Below are 12,791 nucleotides of genomic sequence, written 5' to 3' on the forward strand. Positions count from 1 at the left end.
AAGGATGTGGAGAAGCTTGAGAGAGTCCAGAGAAGAGCCACGCGCATGATCAGAGGTCAGGGAAACAGACCCTACAATGACAGGCTGGGAGCCCTGGGGCTCTTTAGCCTGAAAAAGCGCAGGCTCAGGGGTGATCTGATGGCCACCTACAAGTTTATCAGGGGTGACCACCAGCATCTGGGGGGAACGTTTGTTCACCAGAGCGCCCCAAGGGATGACGAGGTCGAATGGTCACAAACTACTTCAAGATCGTTTCAGGCTGGACATAAGGAAGAATTTCTTTACTGTCTGAGCCCCCAAGGTCTGGAACAGCCTGCCACCGGAGGTGGTTCAAGCGCCTTCATTGAACACCTTCAAGATGAAACTGGATGCTTATCTTGCTGGGATCCTATGACCCCAGCTGACTTCCTGCCCTTTGGGCGGGGGGGCTGGACTCGATGATCTTCCAAGGTCCCTTCCAGCCCTGATGTCTATGAAGTCTATGAAATCCAGCTGAAGAAATGGCAAGAGAGATTTTGGCCTGCAGGAAAGCCGTGTTGACTTGGCTGCCATGGCTTCCTATGAATCCTGTCAGTAGTTAGCAGGGAGCGTATTCTTTTGCATGGAGGAGAAGAATTATCCCCATTACTATACTGCAGCTGATGAAGTTTTGGCCTGTGGATCTGACCAAATTCAATTTAGGCTCACAGGACCTTCTGTTTGTAGCAGATAGATATTACAGAGAGTATTAGTAAAGGCCAGCTTATTTTCTATACTTATACTATGTTTTTCGGACATCCTAACAAAAGAAATTAAGGTCTCCCAAGCAGAGGTGCATGCCAGAATCTGCTCCTCACTTAAGCAAAGTGGCAATAGATTCTTGTGTGCATGAGCAGCAGGGACCCTTTGTGGCAGGAGATCCTTCTTGCTTCTGATTCATCCATCTATCTGTAAATCACCTGTGGAGAAATAGGGACTATTAGTATGGATTACTGGAACTATTCACTGCAGAAATGCCAAGCTACCTAATGATGACTTATAATACCAGTTCTGCTGAAGCAATAAATCTGCTGTTCACCAATTTATGTCGTGCAATTCCTATTAAATACATACTATAATTCACAAAATGTATTAATAAACTTGTTCAAATATCTGACTATACACTACAGATGAGGTATCAGGAGAGCTTTTAAGGCCTGACCCCTGAGAAATGCTGAGCCTGCTAGACTCCATTAAAGTCACCATGAACTGTACATGCTGAGCACCTCTATTTCAGCAGTTCAATAGAAAAAAAAAACTTATAAATCCACCAGGAGATGCTATATCCCCCTCCTTTATATACATGTTCATTCCACATATATGTACCACATGTTCATAACACCATATACAGAAATAATTAAATTACATTACATTCTTTCCTAGAGGACACCCTAGAGAATCAACTTTCCCCAAGGCAGACTGCACCCTGGTAGAGGGAAGGAGGGAAACAACCTCCCTATATAGCATGTCTTAGGACAAGAAAAAATATCAGTTAAAAACTAAAGAGTGATGCCAAGCCCTAAGTAAGCTTGCCAAGGCTGAATCCATTTGGGAGCTCTCAGGAAACCTATAACGGCCCTTGGATGCAGTGGAGAATGAATGAATTACACATGAACTAAATAAATACAGTCCTGTAACTCGCATTTAATTTTTTGCAGAAGGTAAAATAAAATTAAAGGAGCTAAGAAAAATGAAGAAACAAAACATCCTGGTCAGTCTCACCGTGCTGACTTAATTCCTTTGGAAAGTTATTTGCAATGCACACCCTAGAAATACCTTATGTTTATTTGATTTCTTTAAAATGTATCAACAATGCTGCAGGTCCTTTGGAAAAGGCAGACAATAGATGATTATAATGAAATGTTGATAGAAGTACTTACTTTACAGCATAACACATCATGCAGAGCCATACCATGGTCCTTAAAGTAACCCACATACATAAAGCCAAAAGGTGTATACGAGTGGTGGGGAGGATAAGACAAAAAGAGGAGCTTTGCAATAAGCCTTGAAGGGTATACATTCTCTGCAATTATAAGGTAGGTTAACAAGTTCCAGACTTAAGTTCCCTTCCAGAGCAGAACCAAGTCATTAGTCTCCACTATTTTAGACTACAGACTTGCTGCTCCAATAAAGCATTGGAAAAAAATCTACAGAAGAGGAACTGAGAAGCCAGGTTAAGACAGGATTTTAAAAACTTAAGCTAGTAAGAGGTCCTGCATACACTCGTGCCTTTTTAAGGAGAGGGAATCCAAAATGAGGCAAGCTGGATGTAGGAATCAAGGAAAAGAATCTATAACCAGGAAGAGAAGGTTGGAGGAATGAAGGGCCCTGGGACTCTTGATTGGATTGACGAAAACCCTCTAGGACTCTAGGATTAGTTTGGATGCTGAGGAATTTATGTATGGGCCTGCAAGTCACTAAGTCTTATAAGTAAAGCTCATGTGTTTACACAGTTACTTTGAACAGACTCTAAAAGTTTCCAGCTTCAATTGGCATGTGGTCCCCAAAGCGTCAAGATGTAAATCAGAATTCCACTAGGGCACGGAGCTCAAGAGCAAGGTTTCGTTTAGCAACCGGGAAGGCTTAGGGCCACGGTAAGCAACCTTTTCCAGCTGTGGGCTGAAATGACCCACTGCAGGTCAGGAGGAGTCAGGTGTTAGAACCCGCCTGCAGCCGGCACTTCTCCCCCAAATGGCACAGGGAGAGTACCCATGGCCAATGCCCACATTTCTGAATGCCACTGAAGCTGTAGGCCATAGGCTGCCAATCTCTGGCTAGTACCTTAAGTCCTGGTCACCAAAGGACAAATTAACTCAATGATCCCATTTCCAAAGAGGTGATATCAAAAGGAAGTTTGAAACCACAGAGTGAGCATGGGAGACTGGGCTGGCTCCAGGCACTGTCACTAATCTCAAGGAAGTGCAGACTAGGTCTGTAAAAAGAGACGCACCGATTTATTTAGTTTGCTGGGCAAACAAAAAAAATAACCACCATTTTGACTGGGTCCAAAATTACATTTTCTTGAGTTGAACAAAAGACTCGATTACTTTTTAACGCTTAAAAAATATTAAACACTGGCAGTTTACTAGATGAAAAATCATTTTGAAACAACCCAAAATGATAACATGGAAACACAAAGCTTCTAACTTTTCTAAATCATTTTCAATGTTTTTTCAACAGAACCTATGTCCAGAGTCAAAGAATTCTGGTCCCCTTGCACCTACATTTTTGACAAGTAAACTATTTGCCAAAAATCTTCCCCAAAACAACAGATATCCAGCTGTATTCAAAAGCACGTGGTCCAAACATATAGATCCAAACATAGAAGCCTGATCAGAACTGAGCAGATCGACAGGCACAGAACCTAGGGAGTCAGTAGCCACCTAAAACTCTACAGAAAAAAATGACTTTACAACTATTCCCTGTAAGCACAGGTTATGAGAGAAGCAGGGTTATACTTTCTTGGTGGAATAGCATTTAGCAAGCTGGCAGGAACATTTTATAACAATTCAGTTTCCAGATGGTCCAAGAGAAGTAAATTTAGCCATGTTAGTCTGAAGTCAGGCAGAACACAGGCAAGGCTGCACCTTAGAGACTATCTCATTAGGAAGATATAAGTTCTTGTAGAACCTGACAAAGCACACTATATGCCTTTCTGAACAAGTTGGCTCCACCCCTATCCTGTCTTCTGCCAGATTGCCAAATATAGAGAATTTCTGACCTTCCCAGAGAGTAGCAACAAATTATGCCTTCGACTACCACATCAATATATAACCGTATTACTTTACTGTGACATGTCAATCATAAGATAATTTTTAAAACACAGAATAAATCTGTGGGGCATTTACAAAGTTACCAGGCCTTATATTTGGTTGTGTTTAAGCACAGAAACAAATTATGCTCAAACTGTAGGTTTTGAGGAAATCAGGAAAACAATTTTTCAAGAAATTATGTACTGGTTATTTTTAAAATAGGTCTCTCTCTCCAGCCCTCTCCCTGTCAATTCAGGCCTCTCCCAGAATCAATAATTTTTACAGCGTTTTAAGTGTGACCAAGCATCAGGAAGGAGACAAATACAGAGAAAATACAGAATAGTTAACAGACTGTCAAACTACTATGATAGGTTGGAGATAGTGCAGAAAGTAAACACACGTTAAAAAAAAACCATGAGGAAATTTAAAACCTGCTCATCTTTAAATACCTTATATTTAATAATCTGGGGGAAGGAATATTTTAAAATACATTTGCTTGCTTTCCAACATGAACATTCTGTTATCAATTGTGCTCATATGATCTACTGTTTCAAAAGTCTCTCAACGTCAGTGGGCAGTGTTAACATCACTTTTACTAAACCACAGTGACAATGACCACTGGGACAGTGGTTTTGAACCTCTCTATACTCAAGGCACCCCCTTAATGGACTTGAGGCACCCTCTGTATAACTTATGTGAATTAAATGGCACCCAATTTCAAAACTAAATTATATTACAGTGCTTTCCTTTTGCAGAGGGGCTGCACAGCGCATATGTGCACTGGTTCCAGAAGAGGGAATTGGCCAGGCAAGGACAAGCTTGAGCCTGCCCTTATCTGCTAATCTTATCACACCTTGTGGAACTGTTCAAAGGATCTTGCAGCACCCCTGGGTGCTGCATCACCCTGAGAATCACTGGACCAGGATATACTGGCAAGCAGCTTTTATTGCTACCATACACATCCAATGAGAAGTGAACCAACAAGGTGGCTTTCTTCCCTCCCCCCTGCACAATAAGAATAATACTATTTCTGCTTGATTTAAGTGAGATTCAATCTAGTTTTGAAAAGAAAAAAAAATTACCACTGCTGCACATTTGCATTCCAGAAGTTTGTCTGCTGATAATGGAGTTCAGATATTTACCTGAAGATAAAGAGGAAGACTCTCCTGAATGGCAGACAGCATATCTGTAGGAAGCCCTTTGTCTTGCTGAAAAACAGCATGTGGCAATAGCAGGCAGTCTATGATGCGGAACAGGAGTGGTTGTGCTTTAGAAGTAGCGAGTATCAGTGCCCAAGACTTTACAAGGCATCCTATTAGGCAAGAAGCGAAAAAAAAAATCCCAAATAAATTAAAACTAGAAAAGACATGTGCACACACATAAATAAGCAATATCTAAGTTATTTTACCCAAAGGTATAGCAACCTGGTTGTCCACTTTCATGTACAATAGAACCTGCACAGAGAATCTGAATATACATTTACAGTACTGCAAAATTAAGGTCCCTAATTGTCCAAATGCATTAAAATGTAGAAACTGTAATTTCAATTATAGTGAAGTACACAAAATATGGCTCAACTATAAGTAGGAGCCACTGTATCACACCCCAGAAGTAAAAGCAGTTAACTTGTGGAACAGTTAACCACGTAATTGGTGTGTTTGTGCTCACACAATATTCACCTCTGCCACGATACAACACAGGCTCTCAAATTTTTTCTATGTGAATCACATAAACAGAATTTGTTTTCACCTTCCAGTCACAGTTGCTTGACAGCCCTGAGGCTATAAAAGCAATTGCTTATCCAGAAAAAAGCAATATTAGGAAAGTACTAAATGTATTTTAACTCGTTTTCAAATTGAAATTTACCAACTGAAAACAAGAAGCAGAATTCAGGCCCACATAACCAGACCTCTCATGCTCCATGGTGCGCAATTTGAGAATCTTTGAGCACTTCTCATCCATTTTCAATACCTTTGTGTACTGACTGCCAGATTCCTGTGACTTTAGTTTTATAATCTCTCCTAGTGAGTTGCACATCAGAGGGGAAATGGTGAGGTAGTGTTGAAATGATCTGTAGCTGTGATGGTCCAGGATTTATGCAAGAGGCAAGGATTATCTAGGTGATATCTTTTATTCTACCAACTGCTTAAAACCAGTGTGGAGGGCTGTGAAATTTCCTTGGATGCTCCTGGACTTCTTGGCCTAGCAAAGTTTTTCAGTTGGATATAGACTCAAATCAGGTTCAGTTCATGAGAACTACTTTGCATGTGAAATTTCACAGCCCTCCACCTTGTTTTTGTGGACTGTTTCTTTCCTCAAACCTGATGAAAAATTCTATGCATTCAAAAGCTTATCTGACGGTAAAAACAGATGTTACCAAGTTAAGTGGATGAACTGTGTCAGGACATGTCCTGCCACAGATGATATGCTTCATTGAGCGAAATGACTCATTGCCAGTATGGAATAGTAGGCACCGTTTCCTCTAACCCGAGGATTCCTCATACCCATCACTGCCCTTTGTCTCCTTACCAGGACCTGCTCTGGATCCCTGGTCCCCTGTAATTCTATATCAGGACCCATGCAGTGCCATGCCTCCACACTGACTTGTACTGGATCCCACACCAATTTGAGCGTGATGAAGAAGCACATGTCAGTGCGGATCCCGGTGTGAAGGGATGGGGTGTCAGGAATTCCCTTGGGCCCACAGTGCTCCCACACCTCTTTGCTGAGACACGTGCTGCATCTCTTGCAGAAGGTGTAAACCCACAAATACCCTGACTCTCAGAAACATTCTTTTTATAAGAAAGCTCCAATATTTTTTTGAGAATCTCATTGTATGCTAAAGGAATGTTATTACTAAACACAGCACAAATAATATAATCAGTCTAATTAAACATGTTATTTTCCATACAAAAGTAGTTCTCATGAACTAAGCCCAATGTGAATTTATATCCAACTGAAAAGGTTTGCTAGGTCAAGAAGTCCAGGAGCATCCAAGGAAACATGTTTAAGATAGAGTAGTGAAAAAGATTAAAAACAGGCTCCTAAAAAGGTTATTAAAGTCTAAAAATCAACCCGTTACTGTCTGTAAAGACAATAAACAACAACATTAATCTTATAGATTGAAAGAAAACACAATAATCAATCAAAAAGATACAAAACGATCACTTAGCAATATTTTTAATAATGCTATCTAGCTCCCCATCTTCTTTCACCTGCCATATAAAAACACCTGGAAGGAGGATGCTTATTCCAATCCACAATGTTCTGCCCATTGTCACTGACATTATTTATCTGGTGGCATAAAGGTACTACAGTCAGACATGTATACAAAGCCCACACATGAGAGGCTTTCAGACTTCTCTGTTAAGCATCTCACTGTGTGAGTACAGTTTTACAAGCTCACAGCAGGTAAAGAAATGACTGAGATTAGTTTAACTGCCAGAACAAAAGCAAAACTCACATTTTTCTACTTTTTAATAAAAAAAAGGACAATTTCTTATACCAGTGGTACAATTTCAGATTCTGATAAATTACCATTTCCTATGGATACAAAAAGAAAGGAAAAAATTGTCTTCATAGTTACTTTGCTAGCTTTAAAAAAAAGGTGTAGGCATTTGGGTACCTAACACAGGTTATTTGGCTAATAGATATATAAGCATGTAGCAAACTGGCAGTCAGAAGAGAAATGGTTTTAAAAATCGCTAGCTCCATGAATTCAGTTGTATATTCACTGCAATGGCCAAATTTTAGTTTTTCTTATTTCATTCTAATAAAGCCTATTGTTTAAAATTTGGGGTCTTCGCTGGTCATTACTAAGACATGTGCGCACACAACCTTCTTGGTCTACCACTAAATTAAGGTTTAAGGTCCGACTCTAACTCACTTTCCCATAATAAACAGCCCTTTACTCTTCCCGTAGTCCTAGTGGTTTTAGAGGAATGAAAGACTGTTCTATATGAGGGTACTACGGGGTGGGCAAAATACAGCCCATGGGCCAGATCCAGCCTGCCAAGAGATTTTGTCCGGCCAGTGGTGGGCCCCTTGGTCCAGCCCAGGCTCAAGAGGCAGCCCAGGCCATGGTACACGCGTCCAGTCCTGCCATTCCCAGACATGCAGCAGGGCTGGGATGGCACAACAACCAGACTCGCTTCTGGATGTTGTTGCTGGATCTGGCCCCACTGCTTAGGCACCCCAGCAAGTCCACCCCGCACGCGCAGCTGGGGGGCAGGATCCATATGGGCAGGGCATGTGGCTGGTCACATGGGATGGGGCCGTGGGCAGGCAGGGAGAGACAGTGGGGTGGGAGGGAGGGCAGGGCCAGGACTGGGATCACAAGGCAGTGACAGCACAGGGCTGGGGCCCCATGATTCCAGCTCTGGCCCCAACTGCCCTGCCCATCCCATTCCCAGATACTGCTCCCTGCCCGCCCATCGCCCCATCCCGCACAGAACAAAGCCATAATCCACTATCTGCAAGCCCCTGCAATGGGTGCTGATTTGGTGGGTAGGGGAGTGTGAGAAGCAGGCCCTGCGCTGTCACTACCCTGCAATCCTGGATGGGATGGACCACTTAGAAAGTTTTGGTGAGCTGTTGGGAGAGGGGAGGGGCAGTGGGTGCAGACCTGGCCCACGACAGCTCACAAAAACTCCCTATGTGGCCCATGGACCCAAATAACTGCCCACCCCTGGGGTACTAGAATGTAACCTTTAACAAACTGCACATATGGAACTATGAGAAACAGCCCCCCAAAATGCCCATTTTTTTCTTAATCTGCAACCCAGACTTGCCTATTACCATATCATTACCAAAGATACCTGCAGACTAAAAAGAAAACAAGCCCTGTTAGCCACTATTTTCTTTTGTTTGGTTTAATTAATTATTTCCCAGGCAAAGATATTAAAATCTCATGCTCAACTTTGCTGCATTTGCATCATGACTACAAAATCAGAATAACTTTTTGTTGAGAGAAAATATCATTAGGTTTTAAAGGGCATCAAAGTAAAAGGCCAGGAATGTCAGTAGGAGCATATTAGAAATTTCTTTTTAGTACCTTTCTGATAACTGTCTCTTTTTAAAACAATAACACAGATTACATAAAAAACCAACAAAAGTTGAACCAAGAGGCTGGGAACATTCTGTATAACTCTTCCCCTGTTTCCTGTGCTCCTGAATTAAGACATGAGAAAATTAACCATAACAAGATAATTACCCATAATCCAGTAAATGAGTTGCAGCCCTTCAGCTGGTCCTTTTTTCTTCAAATAAGGTTTTACGTATGTTATTACATCACCTAAGTACTCTAGAGCCTTTGTTACCATGGCAGATTTCTCAGGTAGAGTCTGAAGGCTACCATAAGTTTTACCAACAGCCTGAAAAAAGAGGTGTTGGAAATAAAGACAGTGAATTAGATCAGACTTTGTTGTTTCCCTTCATTTATCTCTGAAGTTTTGGCAAAATGACTCTTTAAAAGCATAGCCAAGAAGAAAATCTTTTTAATCTGTAGGAGTTGTGTATAAGAGGTACAGTACCTTAATGAATTGGACAAGTGCATTCTTAGGGTCTTGCCTGACGAATGATTCATCAATATGAGCCTTTGAGAAGACATTTTCTACTTCAGAGAGTTTAAAAACCAACCTTGTCATTTCAGTCAGCTGCTCCATATAAACTTTCCCTGATTATGATAAAGAAAACAGCTGAGAATGTAACATACTTTGATATTAAGCTCTGTCCATTGTTGAGTGGATCCATTCACAAAATCATGAAGTATGACTCAAAAGTCTCTACAAATAAGGATTCCACAACTTAAATTTTCTTACGAGACAAAGGGTATCTACTAAGTATACCCACTACTGGATAAGAATAAAACATACTAGGAGTAAACCAAACCCTTCATTTTACTGATGACCTTCCCCAGGAATGTGAAAATGTGTATGAAGAGTAGCATTTCCCTTCATTTACAGAAAATTAGAAATGCAGTGTTCCATATAAGACATGAGCACATATCAGCAGTGAAGTAGCCAAGAAAAGCAAAACACCCTATCTAGAGGAAAGAAGGATTCATAATTGGATGTTTAGGGAGTTCACAGCATGATTTTTGGCTATTTACTTCAGATTTTTATTTGTTCATAGCAGTTTCTTCATGGGGGGGAATAGCTTGTCCTTGGGAGTAAGTTTTTGTTCTTTGCTTCCAAGGAAACAAGCTCTTTTATCTTTATGACACATTTGTCACATACAGGCAAGTCAAAGCATTAAGAAATAGCACAAGCAGCATAAAGAAAAACATTTTGTAATTAGGTAAGAGTAAAAGAATACAAACAAAAATACATTTTTCAATTAACTGAAAAAATGCACCATTTTTGCAATATAGAATCATTACTGCAAACACTGGGGAATGTGAATGCTTACCAACTGTTTGTTCACCATCTGTCCTGGCCAAGGCACCGCTTGGTTGATCAATGAACATTTGTAAAATGCATCGAAACCAAGAACGCACTATCAAGGCTTCATAAGGTGTATGACTCACGCCAGAAAAAGCCTCGGACAATGAACTGCATAAGAAGAAGAGATGCAAACATGTAAAAAGATGTTTTGAGCCTGAAAGCTTGAAAGAACAATTTTTGCAACTATTTAGTTGATCTAATAAAAGATATCACATGTACCTAAAGAACCTTGTCTGCCTAAAAAATGTCAAAAAGATTCAATTTAGTTTAGACTTAGAAAGTATTTCTAGAAGAATTTTAAGTAAATAATTATAAATATAATACAGATGAAGGACCAAGCTGGGAATACTTTTATATATATGCAACCTACTGACTGACACAAAGAAAACCCACACACTTTAGAAATCTCCAGTGCAGCCAAGGGAAATCTAAGGGTACCTCCTTGCTGCAGAATGAAACATATGGTAGAAATACCCAAACTACCTTTAAATGAGTTAGCTTGGCTACCTGAAAGAGTCTAGCTAGAGCATCTTGGAGCTCTGTGTCTGCCTGCTTCCTCTGGACTGCTTCTGGTAGCCAGGGCAACTGATTTACAGATAGCTTGTGTAGCTGTATGCTACATTCAAGCCCACAGGGTACACAGCTAACCTCTGCTGTTAAACTCAGATGAGGAGGTCATTTGCTTTTGTAAATCAGGCTGTGGCCAATCAAAAAGAGGTCATGCTAGGAGAATATCAATGAGTAAAGCCCACTACAGCAATCTAGAGATGGTGCAAGTGATTATGAAATGATTAGCAGAAAGCTATGCTGAAATGGCTCCATCCTTGGATATTTTTAAGAGCAAGCAGACTTAGACAGTCACTTGACTGAGATGGTTTAGTCAGGAACAATCCTATCTTGAGCTGGGGGTTGCACTAGACAACTCTTTAAGTCCCTTCCAACCCTAAGTTTTATGGTTCTATGATCTACAATGGTATACAGGGCCAGATTCCACTCTCATTTACAGTAGAGTAAACCGCAGTCAGAAATTATACCACAGCCAGCGAAGCATCACTTGCATACAAAAGTGCATTAAAAAAAAAAAATCCAGTGCTATTTAACTCATTACACTTAATTAGGCCATCCCAAGGCAGCATAATTCCCAGATATTCCCAGCAGTCAACTCCCACAAGACTTCTAGTGTTGCTTGAAAATATTCTGTCAGAATAAACAATGTGTCAACACGGAAAATATGTTTTAAATGTTGTGAAACTGGCATCATTTCATAAAATTAAATATTTCGTGTAATTTATTTTGAAAATAAAAAGACATATATTCATAGCCATATGATTTGCATATCATTTACATTAGGCAAACACATACAGATGCAGTTTATAACACAACACTATGCAACACATAGCACAACACAGAAACTACAAAGTGTAAGTATTTTATATGTTATATCAGAGTATGTGGCAATTCAGTACCCCCTTAAATAGGTGTAATAGAAGGTAGGTGTGGCTGACTTATCCCTGAAGAATCAATGTCACTAGTTAGGGCCAAATACAGTGAAAAAGATACTGTCCTGTGTGTCACCTTCCCAAGGTCCCTTTTCTCCACAGGCAAGATTCAAATGATTTCAGTACACATTGATTTGGGTAGGGCAATGGCTAACGTCTACACTCCTGCTTCCAGAGGTAGATTCAAAATGACCCAGTTGTTAGATATCTAGCATTTTCATCCAGCCAAGAAAGAGACTTCAGAAATGCCTAAGCATGGGTCAAGTTTGTGCGTCTAGATGCTTTATACAGAGAACGGGAACTAGTAATGTACCACCAAAGGTCAATTCACAAAGCTCAGAGTGATTAGGAGGTAGTCAATAAGAATGGAAGCAGTAAAGTTTCAAGCTCTCCATTATACGTTCCTCTTTTGTGATTCTACACATCTAGTAACACTTATGAGAGCAGCACCAACCCATATCCAATTGGCTAGTGGTTTGAGCATTCACCCAAGATAAGGGATGATTTATGGCTTCTATCCTCCCCCACATCTCTGAGGGATTTTGAACCGAGATCTCCCACTTCCCCATCAAATGCACTCTCCAGCCCTTCTGTTACAGCTGGGCCACTGGACAAAAGTGGCCTCTTGCAAATGTAAGAGAGAAAGAAAACATGGGGAGAAAGAAAACAAGCAAATGGAGTCTGAACCTGTAGCATGGTAGCTAAGCCCCTCCTCTGCAGAGAGGAGTCTTGGGTTCTGGTCCCCACTGTCAAGCTTATTTCTGGCCTTTAACCAATGCTTGTCAAATGTAAAATGCCCAAAGTACTGGGAAACAGGCACCTAGTCCTCCCTCTTCCTAGGGAATTGCTCTGATCACTGGTCTACACTCATGCTTCTCTTTGGCTTGTTCTCGTCCTGGATCCATGATTTTTGCACTCTTTTCTGCCCAGAGAACCGGTTTCAAAAGGTACGTGTGCATGTTGGGGGTGCGGTAAAGAGCTGTCACCTAGTCTACTTGATACCCTAGTAGTTAGGGCACCGTAGATACCCTCCATAATCACAATCTGGGGTTAAATCTCATTAGTGTAGGGCAGGGCTA

The 12,791-nt window shown here is 40.8% G+C and overlaps 1 protein-coding gene across 2 annotated transcripts in view; it reads right to left on the reverse strand.

Annotated features, from left to right (window-relative positions):
* MMS22L (MMS22 like, DNA repair protein) overlaps positions 1–12,791 on the reverse strand; it is a 159,108-nt gene that overhangs the window by 18,216 nt on the left and 128,101 nt on the right. For both annotated transcript variants that reach the window (XM_025211564.1, XM_014522926.2), the window contains exons 16-19: positions 10,179–10,321; positions 9,302–9,444; positions 8,983–9,142; positions 4,913–5,082 (exon numbers count right to left, since the gene is read on the reverse strand). In XM_025211564.1, coding sequence (XP_025067349.1) covers positions 4,913–5,082; positions 8,983–9,142; positions 9,302–9,444; positions 10,179–10,321 — 616 coding nt within the window. The remainder of the gene's footprint in view (positions 1–4,912; positions 5,083–8,982; positions 9,143–9,301; positions 9,445–10,178; positions 10,322–12,791) is intronic.

This window comes from Alligator sinensis, unplaced genomic scaffold (genome assembly GCF_000455745.1).
Source record: "Alligator sinensis unplaced genomic scaffold, ASM45574v1 scaffold145_1, whole genome shotgun sequence".
Taxonomy (NCBI): Eukaryota; Metazoa; Chordata; order Crocodylia; family Alligatoridae; genus Alligator; species Alligator sinensis.